At 44.3% G+C, this 17,813-nt stretch overlaps 1 protein-coding gene across 3 annotated transcripts in view; it reads right to left on the bottom strand.

Annotated features, from left to right (window-relative positions):
- Window positions 1–17,813, bottom strand: part of MIER2 (MIER family member 2) — a 120,224-nt gene that overhangs the window by 53,997 nt on the left and 48,414 nt on the right. For 2 of the 3 annotated variants that reach the window (XM_070732272.1, XM_070732262.1), the window contains exons 3-4: window positions 6,497–6,660; window positions 609–734 (exon numbers count right to left, since the gene is read on the bottom strand). In XM_070732272.1, coding sequence (XP_070588373.1) covers window positions 609–734; window positions 6,497–6,660 — 290 coding nt within the window. The remainder of the gene's footprint in view (window positions 1–608; window positions 735–6,496; window positions 6,661–17,813) is intronic. The other variant, XM_070732281.1, reaches the window with a different exon arrangement.

The following is a 17,813-nucleotide window of genomic DNA, read 5'->3' on the forward strand; positions in this document are numbered from 1 at the left end:
AATCACCAGGTGAGAGTGAGTTCTAGTCCTGAGTTAGGCATGAAAGTTGGCTGGGTGACTTTGAACCAATCACCAGGAGACAGAGAGTTCTAGTCCCACCTTAGCTGACTGGGTAACAGTGGGTCAGTCACTCTGTCTCAATCCAACCGGCTTCACGGTTGTTATTATGGGGGAAATAGGAGGACAGTCTGGTAGATACGTCTGCCACCTTGAGTTACAGTAGTACCTCTAGATACGAGCTGCTCCACATGTGAGTATTCCAAGTTACGAGCTGAGACGCGAGCAAAATTTCTGTTCGACACCCGAGCTCAAATTCAGGATACGAGCCGAGCGTCCACTAGGTGGCGCAGGAATTCCATTTTTTTTCCAGTTATCTCGGCACAAAAAGCCAAATCTAAATGCATTGGTTCGAGATACGAATTGATCGACATATGAGGTCGGCTCTGGCACGAATTAAACTCGTATGTCAAGGCACCACTGTATTTGTAAAAATAATAAACTTGATAGAAGTGACGTAGCAAATTAAAATCCAGGAGACTCAGACTCCCAACACAGGCCTCCCAACTTGGGAACCCCACCCCGACAAGGCGGTTTGGACCCTCCCCTACCTTATCCAGGGTCATGTCTGGAAGGTTTGGCGTGGCATCGTTGCTCTCACTCTCCTGCTCAGAGATGGCGTCAGAAGCCTCATAGCCGTACAGTGCCAGCAGCTCTTCAAAGGGCATCTCACTATTCTGAGCAACGAGACAGAGGAATGTTTAGTCAGTTCTGGCGATGGGCAAGTTGCAAATCGGCAACACAATACATAGCGGTGATGGCGAACCTTTTCGGCACTGAGTGGCTCGTATTTATTATTATTATTATTATTATTATTATTTATTATTATTATTTATTAGATTTGTATGCCGCCCCTCTCCGTAGACTCGGGGCGGCTCACAACAATAACAGGAACAATGTAAGAACAAATCGAATAATTTAAAAAACACTAAAAACCCCATTATTAAAAGCAAACATACACACAAACATACCATGCATAAACTGTATAGGCCCGGGGGAGATGTCTCAGTTCCCCCATGCCTGACGGCAGAGATGGGTCTTAAGAACTTTACGAAAGGCAAGGAGGGTGGGGGCAGTTCTGATCTCCGGGGGGAGCTGGTTTCAGAGGGTCGGGGCCGCCACAGAGAAGGCTCTTCTCCTGGGTCCCGCCAAACGACATTGTTTAGTTGACGGGATCCGGAGAAGGCCAACTCTGTGGGACCTAGCCGGTCGCTGGGATTCGTGCGGCAGAAGGCGGTCCCGGAGATATTCTGGTCCAATGCCATGAAGGGCTTTATAGGTCATAACCAACACTTTGAATTGTGACCGGAAATTGATCAGCAACCAGTGCAGACTGCTGAGTGTTGGTGTAACATGGGCATGCCTTGGGAAGCCCATGATTGCTCCCAGCTGCATTCTGCACGATCTGAAGTTTCCGAACACTTTTCAAAGGTAGCCCCATGTAGAGAGCATTGCAGTAGTCGAGCCTCGAGGTGATGAGGGCATGAGTGACTGTGAGCAGTGACTCCCGGTCCAGATAGGGCCACAACTGGTGCACCAGGCGAACCTGGGCAAACGCCCCCCCTCGCCATAGCTGTTTCTCTAATGTGAGCTGTGGATCGAGGAGGACGCCCAAGTTGTGGACCTTCTCTGAGGGGGTCAATACTTTTCCCCCCAGGGTAATGGACGGAGAGATGGAATTGTCCCTGGGAGGCAGAACCCACAGCCACTCTGTCTTATCCGGGTTGAGTTTGAGTCTGTTGACACCCATCCAGACCCCAACAGCCTCCAGGCACCGGCACATCACTTTCACTGCTTCGTTGAATGGACATGGGGTGGTTGCCCACTAAGACTCCAAGATCCCTCTCAGTTTCTTCTGTTGAGTCTGGTTTCTCTCCCAATCTATATGTGTACTTTTGGTTTTTCTTGCCTAAATGTTTTAAGACTTTACTTTTCTCTACGTTGAATTTCATTTTATTAGATAGGGCCCAGTTTTCAAATCCATTTGGATCTTGAGCCTATCATCTAGGGCAGTGATTTTCAACCTTTTTTGAGCCGCGGCACATTTTTTACATTTACAAAATCCTGGGGCACACCACCAACCAAAATGACACAAAATGACACCCTAAGACACTCTCCTCTCTTTTTCCACCCCTGTCTTCTCCCCACCGTTGTGTGTGTGTGTGTGTGTATACACACTCTTGAACCATTTCCAAAAACAGGTGAGGGCTGGGTTTTTTTCTCTCTTATTCTTTGGGTGCTTTTTATCATATGCTTTAAATCAAGAGTCACTTCTCTCTCTCTCTTTTGTTTCTCTCTCTTTCCTCTCATTCTCTGTCTCAATCATTTTCTCATTTCTCTTTTTTCCTCCCCTTTTTGCTCATTTCTCTCTCTCCCTTCCTCTCCTTCTCTCTCTCTCTCGCTTTTTCTCTCTCTCTCTCTCTTGCCTTCTCTCTCTTGCTTTCTCTCTCTTTCTCTTTTCTTTCTTTCTTGCTTTCTCTCTCTCTCTCACGCTCACTCTTTCTCTCTCTTGCTCTCTTTCTCTCTCTCTTTCTTTCTTTCTCTCTCTCTCTCTCTCTCTTTCTCACCAAAAAGTTGTGAGACCAGAACCTGAGCTTCCTTCTTCGCGGCACACCTGACCATGTCTCGCGGCACACTAGTGTGCCATGGCACACTGGTTGAAAAACACTGATCTAGGGCAGTGGTGCTCAGCCTGGGGGTTGGGACCCCTTTGGGGGGCCAAATGACTGTTTCTCAGGGGTCGCCTAGGACCATGGGAAAGGCAAATTTCCCATGATGTTAGGAACTAAAGTTTCTATTCTGGCGCCTTAGAGCATATTTTTACAATCCGACCAATCAGGCGTTTACAGTGGGGCGTCCCTCTGAACTCCCTGCCAATCAGCTTCAAACTCTGTTGGGAGAATTGCCGCTAGACCTATGGTTGGGAGTCTGTATTAAGGGGTCGCGGCATTAGAAAGGTTGAGAACCACTGATCTAGGGTGTTGGCTATTCCTGCCAGGTTAGTTGGTGTATGGTTTGATTGGATTGTGTGATTATTTTATTATAAGGGTTTTAAACTGTATTTTTAAATATCTATCTATCTATCTATCTATCTATCTATCTATCTATCTATCTATCATATCTCTCTCTCTCTCTATTATCTATCTATCTATCTATTATCTATCTATTAATCTATCTATCTCTATCTATCTATCTATCTCTCTATCTCTATCTATCTATTATCTATCTATCTATCTATCTATCTATCATCTCTCTCTCTATCTATCTATTATCTATCAATCTATCTATCTATCTATTATCTATCTATCTATCTATCTATCTATCTATCTATCTATCTATCTATTATCTATCTATCTATCTATCTATCTATCTATCTATCATCTCTCTCTCTCTCTATCTATTATCTATCTATCTATCTATCATCTCTCTCTCTATCTATCTATTATCTATCTATCTATCTATCTATCTATCTATCTATCTATTATCTATCTATTATCTATTATCTATCTATCTATCTATCTATCTATCTATCTATCTATCTATCTATCGATCTATCTATTATCTATCTATTATCTATCTATCTATCTATCTATCTATCTATCTATCTATCTATCGATCGATCGATCTATCTATCTATCTATCTATCTATCTATCTATCTATCTATCTATTATCTATCTATCTATCTATCTATCTATCTATCTATCTATCTATCTATCTATCTATCTATTATCTCTCTCTCTCTCTATTATCTATCAATCAATCAATCTATCTATCTAATCATATCTATCTATCTATCTATCTATCTATCTATCTATCTATCTATCTATCTATCTATCTATCTATCTATCTATTAAATTTGTATGCCACCCCTCTCCGTAGACTCGAGGCGGCTCACAGCAATGACAAAGAACAATGTAAAATACAAATCTAATATTTCAAAGAGCTAAAAACCCATAATTTAAAAAACATACACACAACATACCATACATAAATTATATAGGCCTGGGGAAGATGTCTCAATTCCCCCATGCCTGACGACAGAGGTGGGTCTTAAGGAGCTTACGAAAGGCAAGGATTTGTACACTGTTTATGTTGTTGTGAGCCGCCCCGAGTCTTCGGAGAGGGGCAGCATACAAATCTAATAAATTATTATTATTATTAATTATTATTAGTGTCATCTGCAAATCTGGTTTAATTCCCCTTTTATTCCCTCATCTAAGTCATTTATGAAGAAAATATTGGAGAGTACTGGTGACAACTCTCGAAACGACTCTAGCTGAAGCCCTGTTTGTCTTCCTTCATTTCTTAGTTGCCATACTTAAGGGGGGCCGTGGGGGAGAGGGGGACTCATGGAATGTAGGATGTCTACCTCCAATGTGCCAGACATAACAACGATGAGGCTCCTGAGAGTCAAGGCCAGGTCAACGTGCCCTAGCAACTGGCAGGCTGGATTGCTGAGTTCACCCCCAGCTTGATTGGCTAATGTGAGCGGGGTGAACAATTATCTTTTCTTTAATTAGAGAATAGAATAGAATGGCATTTTTTAATTGACCAAGTGCGATTGGACACAAAAGGAATTTGTCTTGGTGCATATGCTCTCAGAGTGTATAACAGAAAAGATAAATTCATCAAGAAACATAAGGTTTTATTTTATTTTTTTAATATTAGATTTGTAATGTACTGTATTGTCGTTATGTTGTGAGCCGCCCCAATGTCTTCGGCATACAAATCTACTAAATTATAAATTATTATTATAAGGTCCAACACTTAATGGTGGCCCAGGTAAAATAAGCAATGAAGTCCTATTAGGAAAGAATCAATATAAATCATAAGGATATAAGCAACAAAGTTACAGTCATACAGTCATTAGTGGGAGGTGATGGGAACGATAAGATTAATAGTAGTGCAGACTAAGTGAATAGTTTGACAGTGGCGAGGGAATTATTTGTTTAGCAGAGTGATGGCGTTTGGGGGGAAAACTGTTTTTTGTATTTTATATTGTTTTTTGTTTTTTTTATTTGTTTTTTCCCCCAAATATAACATAAAAAAGAAAAAACATACAAAGAAACATACACATACAACATTTGGGAAATGAAAGTTCCCCCACTTTTTAGGTGTTTGATCAGAGAATTTTGCTTCTTTCACATAGTATTAATTTTTCAATTTTTTTTTAATTCGACGTGTTGCTTTGCGTAAATTTTTATTTATTTCTTTGTTGCTCTTTTCTTTAGCCAATCATAAAATTTTGCCCCTATATAAACATAGAAACATAGAAATCTGACGGCAGAAAAAGACCTCATGGTCCATCTAGTCTGCCCTTATACTATTTCCTGTATTTTATCTTAGGATGGATCTATGTTTATCCCAGGCATGTTTAAATTCAGTTACTGTGGATTTATCTACCACGTCTGCTGGAAGTTTGTTCCAAGGATCTACTACTTTTTCAGTAAAATATCTTATAGTAATCTGATTCTTCTTTTATATTGTTGCAAGTCGCCCTGAGTCCTTCGGGATTGGGGGGGTATAGAAATCAAATTAAACTAAACTAAACTAAACTAACCATGGAGAGAAGAACGATAAGGAGAAATTTCCTGACAGTGAGAACAATTAAGCAGTGGAACAGCTGCCCTGAGTCTTCGGAGAGGGGCAGCATACAAGTCTAATAAATTATTATTATTATTATTATTATTAATGTAAATCCTTCTGTTTTCCACCATCCAGTCAGAGCTGAAGAAGTTTCTCGGATGAGAAAAGGAACAAGAAAGTCCAGTTGCCTCTTGAAAAAAAGCACCCTTGGGACATACCTCCGGAACCGCCTTCTACTGCACGAATCCCAGCGGCCGATAAGGTCCCACAGAGTTGGCCTTCTCCGGGTCCCGTCGACCAAACAATGTCGTTTGGCGGGCCCCAGGGGAAGAGCCTTCTCTGTGGCGGCCCCGGCCCTCTGGAATCAACTCCCCCCAGAGATTAGAACGGCCCCCACCCTCCTTGTCTTTCGCAAATTACTCAAGACCCACCTATATCGCCAGGCATGGGGGAACTGAGACACCCTCCCCCAGGCTTTTATATTTTATGTTTGGTATGTATGTATGGTTTTAATTGCTGGGGTTTTATATATGTTTTATTTTTAATATTAGATTTGTTTCACTGTTATATTGTTTCTGTTATTGTAGTGAGCCGCCCCGAGTCTTCAGAGAGGGGCGGCATACAAATCTAATTAATAATAATAATAATAATAATAATAATAATAATAATAAAATATTGGATTTGTATGCCGCCCCTCTCCGTAGATATTTATAATAATAATAATAATAATAATAATAATAATAATAATAACAACAACAACAACAACAACCTTGACCTGGATGACTGAGAACCTCCATAGACTTTCCCTGGATAAGCAAAGAAGATGCAAGAATAGCCCTCCAAGCCCCTTACCTGGGCGGCATTGAAACTCTTCTCTATCTCTTCCAAAGGCTTCGCTTTCTCCTCCGCGTGCTCAGGTTCCTCCTCGGCCTCCTCCGTTTTTTCCTGTACTCCGTAGTTCTGGGACAGGATCTCAGCCAGGTTGAATCGGTGGTCAGCTGAGCCCATAGACACCACTGTATGTATTTGCAGGGGGTGGGTGTTGAGGAGAGTAAAAAAAGACTACCGTTAGCCTCTTTAGAACTGAATTCAATTTACAGTTATACCTCGTCTTACAAACCCCTCGTCCTACAAATTTTTCGAGATACAGTGTTCCTTCGATTTTCGCGGGGGATGCGTTCTGAGACCGCTCGCGAAAGTCGAATTTCCGCGAAGTAGAGATGCAGAAGTAAATACACTATTTTTGGCTATGAACAGTATCACAAGCCTTCCCTTAACACTTTAAACCCCTAAATTGCAATTTCCCATCGCCTTAGCAACCATTTAGATTATTACTCACCAGGGTTATTTATTAAAATTAATTTAAAAAAAAAATTATTAAAGGCGGACAAAAGTTTGGCGATGTCATATGATGTCATTGGGCGGGAAAAACATGGTATAGGAAAAAAACCGCAAAGTATTTTTTAATTAATATATTTGAAAAACCGTGGCATAGACTTTTCACAAAGTTCAAACCCGCGAAAATGGAGGGAACACTGTACATATCCGGGGTTTAAGATTTTTTTGCCTCTTCTTCCAAACTATTTTCACCTTACAAACCCAAGCCGCCGCCACTGGGATGCCCCGTCTCCGGACTTCTGCTGCCAGTGAAGCACCCATTTTTGCGCTGCTGGGATTCCCCTGGGGCTCCCCTCCATGGGAAACACCACCTCCGGACTTCCCTGTTTTTGTGATGCTGCAAGGGAATCCCAGCAGCGCAAAAACGGGCGCTTCGCTGGCAACGGAAGTCTGGAGGTGGGGTTTCCCAGCGAGGGGAGCCTCAATGAAGTCGCAGCATCACAAAAACACGGAGGTCCGGAGGTGGGGTTTCAAGGACTTTCATGTTTTTGCGATGCTGCAATTTCGCTGAGGCTCCCCTCGCTGGAAACCCCACCTCCGGACTTCCCTTGCCAGCGAAGCACCCATTTTTGGCGCTGCTGGGATTGCCCTGCAGCATCACAAAAACACGGAAGTCCGGAGGAGGGGTTTTCCACGGAGGGGAGCCTCAGGGGAATCCCAGGAGCGCAAAAACAGGCGCTTCAGCTGGCAAAAGGGGTGAGTTTTGGGCTTGCACGCATTAATCGCTTTTCCATTGATTCCTATGGGAAACATTGTTTCACCTTACAAACTTTTCACCTTACAAACCTCGTCCTGGAACCAATTAAGTTCGTAAGACGAGGTATCACTGTACTTATTTATAAATATGCAGGGGGCCCATCTTACCTCAAGGTATAAACCTGAAGAAACCTGAGATTCATCTAGATTTTATCACTGTATACCAGTGGTCCCCAACGTTTTTTCCACCAGGGACCAGTTTCAGCAAGACAATTTTTCTATGGCCCAGTGGGGGCAGAAAGGGGCGTGGTTGGGGGCGGGATTAAGCATGGGGGTGCTGGTCCTCCCCGCCCCTCTTTCCCGCCATCGTCCTGTGGCCGGCAGAACCTGCCTCCCAAGCCCTCTTGCCCAGCGGGAGCTAAGCGCTGGAGAGAGGGGGTCAGGCTGGCCCTCCTGCCTCCCCCCAGCCAAAAACGCAAAAGCGCCCCGCGGCAGAAGCCAAAATAGGCGTTGATTGCTTACCTGAACGCCTCTTCTCGTACGGTGAGCGGGTACAGCAGTCACATGGGTTGCTCATGTCCAATCCGGTGGAACTGAGCCTAGTATTAAAAAAGCTTGCCGGATCCGCCCCTTCCCCAGAATTCGCGAATCCATAGACTAGGCTCAGTTGTGAAGCTCTGCAGTGTTCAACTCTCATTGTTAGAGGAAGAAGGATATAGAAAAGTAAAGAAGACACATACAAGGGCGGGAAGTGACTGCTGTACCCGCTCACCGTACGAGAAGAGGCGTTCAGGTAAGCAATCAACGCCTATTCTCCGTACTGAAGGAGCGGGTCCAGCAGTCACATGGGACATACCCAATAGATGGTCCCTAGGGTGGGATTAGATTGCTATCGTGTGAGATAACGGATTGGAGTACCCTTCTGCCGAAGGCAGCGTCCGCTGAAGCGTAAGAATCCATCTTGTAGTGCCTGATGAAGGAATTTGGCGAGGCCCAAGTGGCTGCTTTGCAGACCTCCTCCAACGGGGCTTGAGTCGCCCAAGCGGCCGAGGTGGCTGCGCTCCTGGTGGAATGCGCTGTGATGTTCCTTGGAACTGAGAGGGAGGCCGACTCATAGGCCTTAGATATAGTCCCTCTGATCCAACGGCCTATTACTGTTGAAGACACTTTGGCCCCCATGACTCTGGGATGATAGGCTATAAAAAGTGCTTCTGACCTCCGAAAGGGTCCTGTGCGTTGGATATAGATTCTCAGCGCTCTGGTGAGATCCAGGGTGTGCCATCTAATCGCCAAGGGATGGTCTCGTTGGAGGCAGAAGGAAGGTAGGACAATATCCTGAGATCTGTGGAACATGGAACTAACCTTGGGTAAGAAGGTGGGGTCCAGTCGCAAGACTACCTTGTCCTGATGGAATTGACAAAGGTCCTGTCTGATTGAGAGGGCAGCCAGCTCCGAAATGCGTCGGGCAGAGGTAATAGCCACCAGGAATGCTACCTTAAAGGATAAGTACCTGAGGGACGCCGATTTTAGGGGTTCGTATGGTGCCTGCGTGAGGGAATGGAGAACCCGTGGCAAATCCCAGGATGGATACCTGTGGACCTTGGAAGGTCTGAGGTTGGCTATGCCCTTGAGGAATTCCTGAACTTCAGGGAAGGCTCGGAGAGGCTGTCTGCGGGGGCCCCCTAGGACAGATGAAATGGCAGCCAGATGACGCCGGAGGGTACTGGTGGCAAGTCCTTTATGGAAGCCTTGCATAAGGAAGGAAATAATTCTGTGTATGGGGATGCACAGAGGGGAAAGACCTTCCAGTAGACACCACTGGTGAAACTTGGACCACGTGTGGTCGTATATTCGATTGGTCGAACCCCTTCTGGCCTTTAAAATGACCTCCACTGAGTCGGGGTCATGACCACGCAGTTCTAAGTCTCTCCTGATAACAGCCAGGCGGTGAGGTGGAACCACTCCGGGTCTGGATGGAAAGAGGCCCCCTGCCGCAGCATATCCCCCGAAACGGGGAGTCGCCAGGGGTCCTGGACGGACAGCTGTTGGAGATCCGCGAACCAGGGCCGGCGGGGCCAATGAGGGGCGATTAAGATTCCTCGGGCCCTCTCGGTGAGGACCTTGTGAATCACGTCCGGGAGGATTGGAATTGGAGGAAATGCGTAGAGTAGGCCTGGAGGCCATGGACTCCGGAGGGCATTGATTGCTTCCGCTCCCGGGGATGGAAATCTGGAAAAGAAGCGAGGGAGTTGGGCGTTCGCATTGGTCGCGAAGAGATCCAGGATTGGTAGGCCGAATTTGAGGCTGATTTGATGGAACAGGTCTTGGTGGGGGTTCCACTCTCCTGGGTCTATCGTTGCTCGGGATAGCCAATCCGCCTGGACGTTGAGGCTCCCCGAGATGTGGTCGGCTAGGAGCGACTGGAGATGTTTTTCCGCCCAGAGGCCCAACTTGAGGGCCTCCCTCATGAGAGCCTTGGATCTCGTGCCCCCCTGTCTGCAGATATGGCTTTTTGTGGCAATGTTGTCGGTGAGAATGAGAACGTGCCGGTTGGGAATGCGAGGAGAGAAATGCTTCAGAGCCAGGGAAACGGCTCTTAACTCTAGCCAATTGATTGGCCTGGAAGCTTCCTCTGGGGACCACGTGCCCTGGGCTATCATCCCCTGGGCGTGGGCGCCCCATCCCGATAGACTGGCATCTGTGGTGATGACAAATTGATCCGGGCACCTGAACGGGGATCCTCTGTCCATGGCCGGAGACTTCCACCACTTGAAGGATCTGCGAACACTTAGTGGGATGACAATGCGCCGATTTGAGTTGCTGTGCCCCGATCTCTGAAAAGGTAACAGGAGCCACTGGAGTTCCCTAGCATGAAGGCGAGCCCAGGGAATGATGCCTATGCATGACACCATCTTCCCCAAAAAGGAAGAGAGAGTTACTATGGATAGTGAAGAATTAGATAAGATGTTAGAAATTAACTCCACTATACTGAGTTTTCTCTCGGGAGAGAGAAAAACCTGGGAGGATTCTGAATCAATAATGGATCCCAGGTGAGAAATGGATGTGGAAGGTTGGAGGTGACTTTTATCAAAGTTGATGGAAAATCCATGGTCCTGAAGGACTGACATGGTGACAGAAAGGTCAGTTTTCACCTTCTCTAGGGAGTTCCCATGGACCAAAATATCATCAAGATAACATAAAATGTGGATGGGAAACGCCCGGATATAGGCCGCCAGGGACCCCAAGAGCTTTGTAAAGACCCGAGGGGCCGAGGAAAGGCCAAATGGCATCGCCCTATACTGGAAATGCCTGCCTTGAAAGGAAAAAGGTAAAAATTTTCTGTGGCATTTGGCTATAGGAATGTGAAGGTAGGCCTCAGTGAGGTCTAAGGAGACCATGAAATCTCCCGTGTGAATGGCGGCCAAAAAAGAAGATAAGGAGTGCATCTTAAACTTCCTATATTTGATGAATAGGTTTAGTTTCTTTAAATCCAAAATAGCTCTCCAACCTCCGGAGAACTTTGGAACCATAAATAGGATGGAGTAAAAACCTAGGCCCTTCTGACCGGAAGGGACCGGTTGAATGGCTCTGATGGACAATAGATGAGAAATGGCCTCCTCCATACGGTTACAATCTGAGGAGGACCTGGGAGAAGGGCAGGAAATAAAACGTTTAGGGGGAGGAGAAATAAATTCTAAAAGAAGGCCTGTTTGAACAGTGTCAATGACCCAAGGGTCCTTGGAGGTGAGACGCCAATTAGAGGCGAAATGGGCTAGGCGACCCCCTATGGGAATTGAGGAAAAATTACCATCTAGGTTTTTTTGCAGCCCTGTTAGAGGACGCTCCCCTTTGGAAGCGAAACCCTCTGCCCCTGGAGTTCCTACCTTGGGAACGAAAGCGGGGGGAATACTGACCTGGAGATCTCTGATAGGAAGCCGCTTGATCTTGCTGGCGCCCTGGGCGACGAAAGGACTGCGTTTTGGTAGCCTTTTTTGTGGTTGGACCCAAAACTTTCTTCTTATCCGTGGTTTCCGTGAGGAGTGGATCCAGAAGATCACCGAAGAGAAGGTCGCGCTTTAAGGGACCCTGGGATAACTGCCACTTCTGGCGAACTCCCGCTTGCCAAGGGTGAATCCATAGGAGTCTTCTTGCCGTTGTAGAAGCTGCAATAGACTTAGCAGAAAATCTAGTAGATTGCAAGGTGGCATCAGCCACGTACTGGGCAGCTGCAAAGACCTTGTTGAAGTCTTGTTGACCTCTCAAGTCATCGGGAGGAATATGCTGTTGAAGTTGGCGAAGCCACAGCAGCATGGCTCTGGAGAAAAAGGAAGCCGCTGCAGAACTTTTAATGGCCCAGGAATCAGCGGTGAATCCTCTTTTGAGCATTTGCTCAATGCGCTTGTCCTCTGGGCGGAGGACTTCCTCCGCCTCGCCTGGCACAGCCGCTGCCGAGTGAAGGATCTTGACAGGTTCATCCGGTTTGGGAAAGGATAGAAGCTCTTCATAGGAAGAGGAAAGTTTGTACAACTTTCTGTCCTTGGTGGAGGGAATAAGGCCAGAGGCTGGAAATTCCCACTGTTTGAGTAAAGCATCTTTAAACAATTTAGGCATAGGAATTACCTCGTTATCCTCCTGTTCCTCTGTGAAGTAGGGTAAATTCTCCTCCGGGGGATCAGTGGAATTGGAGGCTTGTTTCTCCTGGACCGCTAATCCCGTAGAAATTCTAGCTTTGAGGAGGAGAGATTTGAATAATTGAGAAGGAAAAATAGTAATTGAAGAAGGAACCTTTATTTGGGATTCCTCATCATCTGATAAACCTTGAAAAGGATCCTCATCATCCTCCATATCCTCATATTCGTCCTGGGAGGAATCTGAATCATCCTGAATAGGAGCTCTGACCGCTGGGGAAGAACCCAAGGGGCGGGAGGGACGAGAAGGAGGAGGAGGTAAGGGAAGCTCATTGATGGTGGAGAGTTTGGCATCAATGGCTTTGGACAACACAGCAAAAATAGATTGGAACTCAGGAGGTAAACTGGAAATATCAGCAGAAATGGCAGAAGAATCCCTAAAGGCCTGGGAGGATCCTGGCTGGGGGGAATCTTCAATAATATCTGGTTCCTCTGGACCTATGCCCCATAGGTTAGGTTGGGGTCTGTCTAGGTTTGGCTCATCCAGAGATAACACAGGGACCCCAGAAGGAGGTAGACTAGCAGCCTCTGGGGGGTCTTGACTACTGATTACTTGGGCCTGCACTTTCAAACGTTTTGCTGATTTGTCATGAATTTTTTGTAGGGCTAGGTCCCTACTCTTCTCGGCCCTGGTGACCTTGGTCGAGGGGCGGGCCCCTGGAGAAGAGGAGGAAGAGGCCTGGGGGATACTAGTAATCTCATCGCCTGTAGGCCTGGCCTCTCTGGGACCTTTAGTTGTGCCTCTCTTGGGAAAGGTAGCCATAGTCTGACAATTAACAGAAGACAAGGCTGAGCCAATAACTGAATAATAAGGAGAAGAATTTCAAGGACTTCCCAAGAGGAATGGATCCTGCTTCGAGGCCTCGAAGCTGCTGAAACTTGAGGACAATCTGGGCAAACCCAGAGTTCGTGCCCCCAAATCCAGCGGGGCCAGCCTCCCTAAACTTTATAATTAAGTAAACCAAGGCACTCTGGTTGGAGGCTTAGCCGGTGGAGAATTTAGCCTGGGACCCCCAAGGCCCGCTCCGGGATCCACGCGGTGGACTGAGGCCTACGCGGCTGGCAGGAGGCCAACACGAGAGGCCTAGATTTAAAAAGGGCGCGAAGGCCTTCGCGCCGAAAAAATCGCTCCGTAAGATTTCTTAAAGGGGAAGCGATCGACTAAGTCCAGGAGACTAGAAGGCGTCTCACTCCGCAGGAGGTATTTATTAAGCCCTTAAATATTTGTATACAATAAATAATCAATAAATCAATAAATTAATACTTGCACCAGGACCTCCAGGCCAAAGGATTAGAAGAATCCACAAGCGGCCGCTGGGATCGTAACCGGCAAAACCGCCGGGGGAAAACGAAACCGCAACTTCTCCAAAGGAAAAAAGCCGAGCCGCAAACGGCTGGCACTATTAGTGCAAGTAAATAATAATGATAAAACAAATCTTACTACTTTTGAAGAAAAAGATCGAAGGGAAGGTGTTAGAATGTTGAACGAGCTATCACAATACAACCGCAGGATATGCGAACTGAGCGAATTCTGGGGAAGGGGCGGATCCGGCAAGCTTTTTTAATACTAGGCTCAGTTCCACCGGATTGGACATGAGCAACCCATGTGACTGCTGGACCCGCTCCTTCAGTACGGAGAAGAGGCTTGAGCCTCTCGGTCCTTCCCGCCCCTCTGTCCCATCCATCGTCCTGTGGCCGGCAGAACCTGCCTCCTGAGGGCTCTTGCCCGGCGGGAGGCGAAGCGCTGGAGGGAGGGTGTGGTGGCATGAGGGCCGGCAGCTGCTGACTCCACGGACCGGTGCAACATGCCCCGCGGCCCGGTACTGGTCCGCGGCCCGGTGGTTGGGGACCCTGTATACAACTAACCTTTGAACTATGACCCAAATTTCCATTGCTGGCCAAGACATCTTTATTAGGTATAAATATTTTAAAAAGACAAACATACTACAAGACAAAACACACAGAAAGATAAATATATACACATCTATATCAAGAAATTTCAATACAAAATATTTAATAGAAATGTCAACCATCCTGTTGACTATCGTTTCCTACAGCTTTTTTGTGGCGTCCTATAATTGTCTTAAATTTGTATGCCACCCCGGAGTCTTCGGAGAAGGGTGGCATTCAAATCTAAATAATAATAACAACAACAACAACAACAACAACAACAACAACAACAACAACATAAATATATTCCTTTTACGGTCTAAGATTCAATCATTTAACTAAATTTCCATCTTATTTAGTCTTGTAATGAAGTTTATAATATCCTTAATTGATTTTTATACCCGATCCATTATTCTTCTACCAGCTATGTTTTATTTTAACAATGGTTTGTTTGTCTATTAATTTCAAGTTGCTGGCAATTAGACTTGTAAGATTACATATCTTCCATTCATCATTCTTCTGGAGTGTGAAGAATGGTTAGGCAATTAATATTATCCTTTGTTTATTTATAGTTTATATTATGCCATTGTTATATTTTTTTTTTTGATTTAGCCAATTATACCACCTGTCCCAGGTTTTGTAAAATTTTGTTTCTTCTTTATCTTGCAATTCGAGCATCATCTTTGTCATTTCAACACATTCTAATATCTTACTGATTAAATTTAACGTTGAGGGGACTGAATCCATTTTCCAATTTTGGGCTTCAGTTATTCTGGCTGCTGTTAGCATATTTAGAGCTAAGTATATGTCTTCTTCTTCTAGGAAAAATCACATCAGATACATGTACAATTAGCACAGGTGCCCCCCAAGGCTGTGTACTCTCACCACTTCTCTTCTCTCTATACACTAATGACTGCATCTCAAACGATCCATCTGTTAAACTACTGAAATTTGCAGACGATACAACAGTGATCGGACTCATTCGAGACAATGATGAATCTGCATACAGACAGGAAGTTGAACAACTATCCTTGTGGTGTGACCAGAACGATCTAGAACTGAACACACTCAAAACCGTAGAAATGGTGGTAGACTTTAGGAGAAACCCTTCCACCCTTCCACTTCTCACAATACTAGACAACACAGTATCAACAGTAGGGACCTTCAAATTTCTAGGTTCTATCATATCTCAAGACCTAAAATGGTCACCTAACATCAAAAACATCACCAAAAAAGCACAACAAAGAATGTTCTTTCTGCGCCAGCTCAGGAAGCTCAAACTGCCCAAGGAGCTGCTGATACAGTTCTACAGAAGAATGGTTAAGTCTGTCATCTGCACCTCTATAACTGTCTGGTTTGGTGCTGCAACCCAACAGGACTTCAGAGGATAATCAGAACTGCAGAAAAAACAATTGCTACCAACCTGCCTTCCACTGAGGACCTGTATACTGCACGAGTCAAAAAGAGGGCGGGGAAAATATTTACTGACCCCTTGCATCCTGGACACAAACTGTTTCGACTCCTACCATCAAAACGTCGCTACAGAGCATTGCACACCAAGACAACTAGACACAAGAACAGTTTTTTCCCGAACGCCATCACTCTACTAAACAAATAATTCCCTCAACACTGTCAGACTTTTTACTAAATCTGCACTTCTATTCTACATAAGGACTTATGGAACTGTATAATTTCTTATGAATCCAATGACCTGGGAATCAAAAACAATTTATTATATAACTGTGTAATTATTGTTTTGATACTTTGTCATGTTTTATTGCCGTTTGTAACATAAAATTTGAACAAAAAAAAATCCCCCCCCCCCCAAAAAAAGGGGGGAAGAGCTGAAGAAAGAGGCTTGGATAAAATAAAGGCGAGAGATTAGCTGCAGAGCCTCATTTTGAATTAGATTAAGATTTAGTGAATTGATTATTATTATTTTATTATTTATTAGACTTCTATCCTGCCCTTCTCAAACGACTCAGGGCGGCGTACAACATAATAAATACAGTTTGCTACACATGTATAGAAATTTAATATTAAAATCAACTTAAGTGCTGGTGAAAGTGTTTTTTTTAATGTCCATAATCATAGAAATATAGAAGATTGACGGCAGAAAAAGACCTCATGGTCCATCTAGTCTGCCCTTATACTATTTCCTGTATTTTATCTTAGGATGGATATATGTTTATCCCAGGCATGTTTAAAATTCAGTTACTGTGGATTTACCAACCACGTCTGCTGGACATTTGTTCCAAGCATCTACTACTCTTTCCGTCAAATAATATTTTCTCACGTTGCTTCTGATCTTTCCCCCAACTAACCTCAGATTGTGTCCCATTGTTCTTGTGTTCACTTTCCTATTAAAATCACTTCCCTCCTGAACCTTATTTAACCTTGAACATATTTAAATGTTTCGATCATGTCCCCCTCATTGTCGCCTCTTGTTGTATTATATTATATTATATTATATTATATTATATTATATTATATTATATTACATAATAAATAAATAAATAAATAAATAAATTTTGCATTTTATTGCTTTGCAATTTGAAGTAAAATCTGCTGGGCTTTTGGAATTATTGGCCAGGTCACAGTGCCACCTAATGACCAAAGTTGGTATATGCTACAGCCTTGAAAGCACAGCTGTGGGTTATTATTTTTTTTGTAGCTGATAAGACAAGATAATTATGCTGAGTGGCTCTGGTGGGAAAATGTTGTTTTGACTGGACACATTTTTTTTTGTTTTGGAACCAATTATTACATTTTGTTTGATCTGGTTTGAAGGATTAAGGCAGGAAGAGTCTGAAAAAATAGTTTTTTTTTTTCTTTTGATCTATCCTTGATGCAGTTTATGCTTTTTGGGGGGGATTCCTTGGATTCTTTTTTTCTTTCTGAAGGCATTGAGGTTGTTTTTTCCCCAAGCTTGGAGTATTGAAGGGTTTGATTATTTTTTGCTGTTTCCTTCTTTTTTGGTTTCTTTTCTTTTCTTTTTTTTTTTAAAGCATACTGGAATGTTTTACATTACTTCTTATTTTTACTTTTTGCATTCTTATTGGATTATAATAAAATACAATACTGTATTGGAATACAAGAATGGATAAAGATGGAAAAGAAGAAAATACTAACATCTTTTGTGAGTGTAAATACTCTCACAAAAGCCTACAAAACTTTTGCCAGACCCATCCTAGACTACTGCTCATCTGTCTGGAACCCATACCACATCTCAGACATCAACACCCTTGAAAATGTCCAAAGATATTTCACCAGAAGAGCCCTTCACTCCTCCACTCGAAACAGAATACCCTACGAAAATAGACTAACAATCCTGGGCCTAGAAAGCCTAGAACTACGGCGCCTAAAACACAATTTGAGTATTGCCCACAAGATCATATGCTGCAACATCCTACCGGTCAATGACTACTTCAGCTTCAACCGCAATAACACAAGAGCACGCAACAGATTCAAACTTAATACGAACCGCTCCAAACTTG

This window comes from Erythrolamprus reginae, chromosome 1, assembly GCF_031021105.1.
Source record: "Erythrolamprus reginae isolate rEryReg1 chromosome 1, rEryReg1.hap1, whole genome shotgun sequence".
NCBI classification, from domain to species: Eukaryota; Metazoa; Chordata; class Lepidosauria; order Squamata; family Dipsadidae; genus Erythrolamprus; species Erythrolamprus reginae.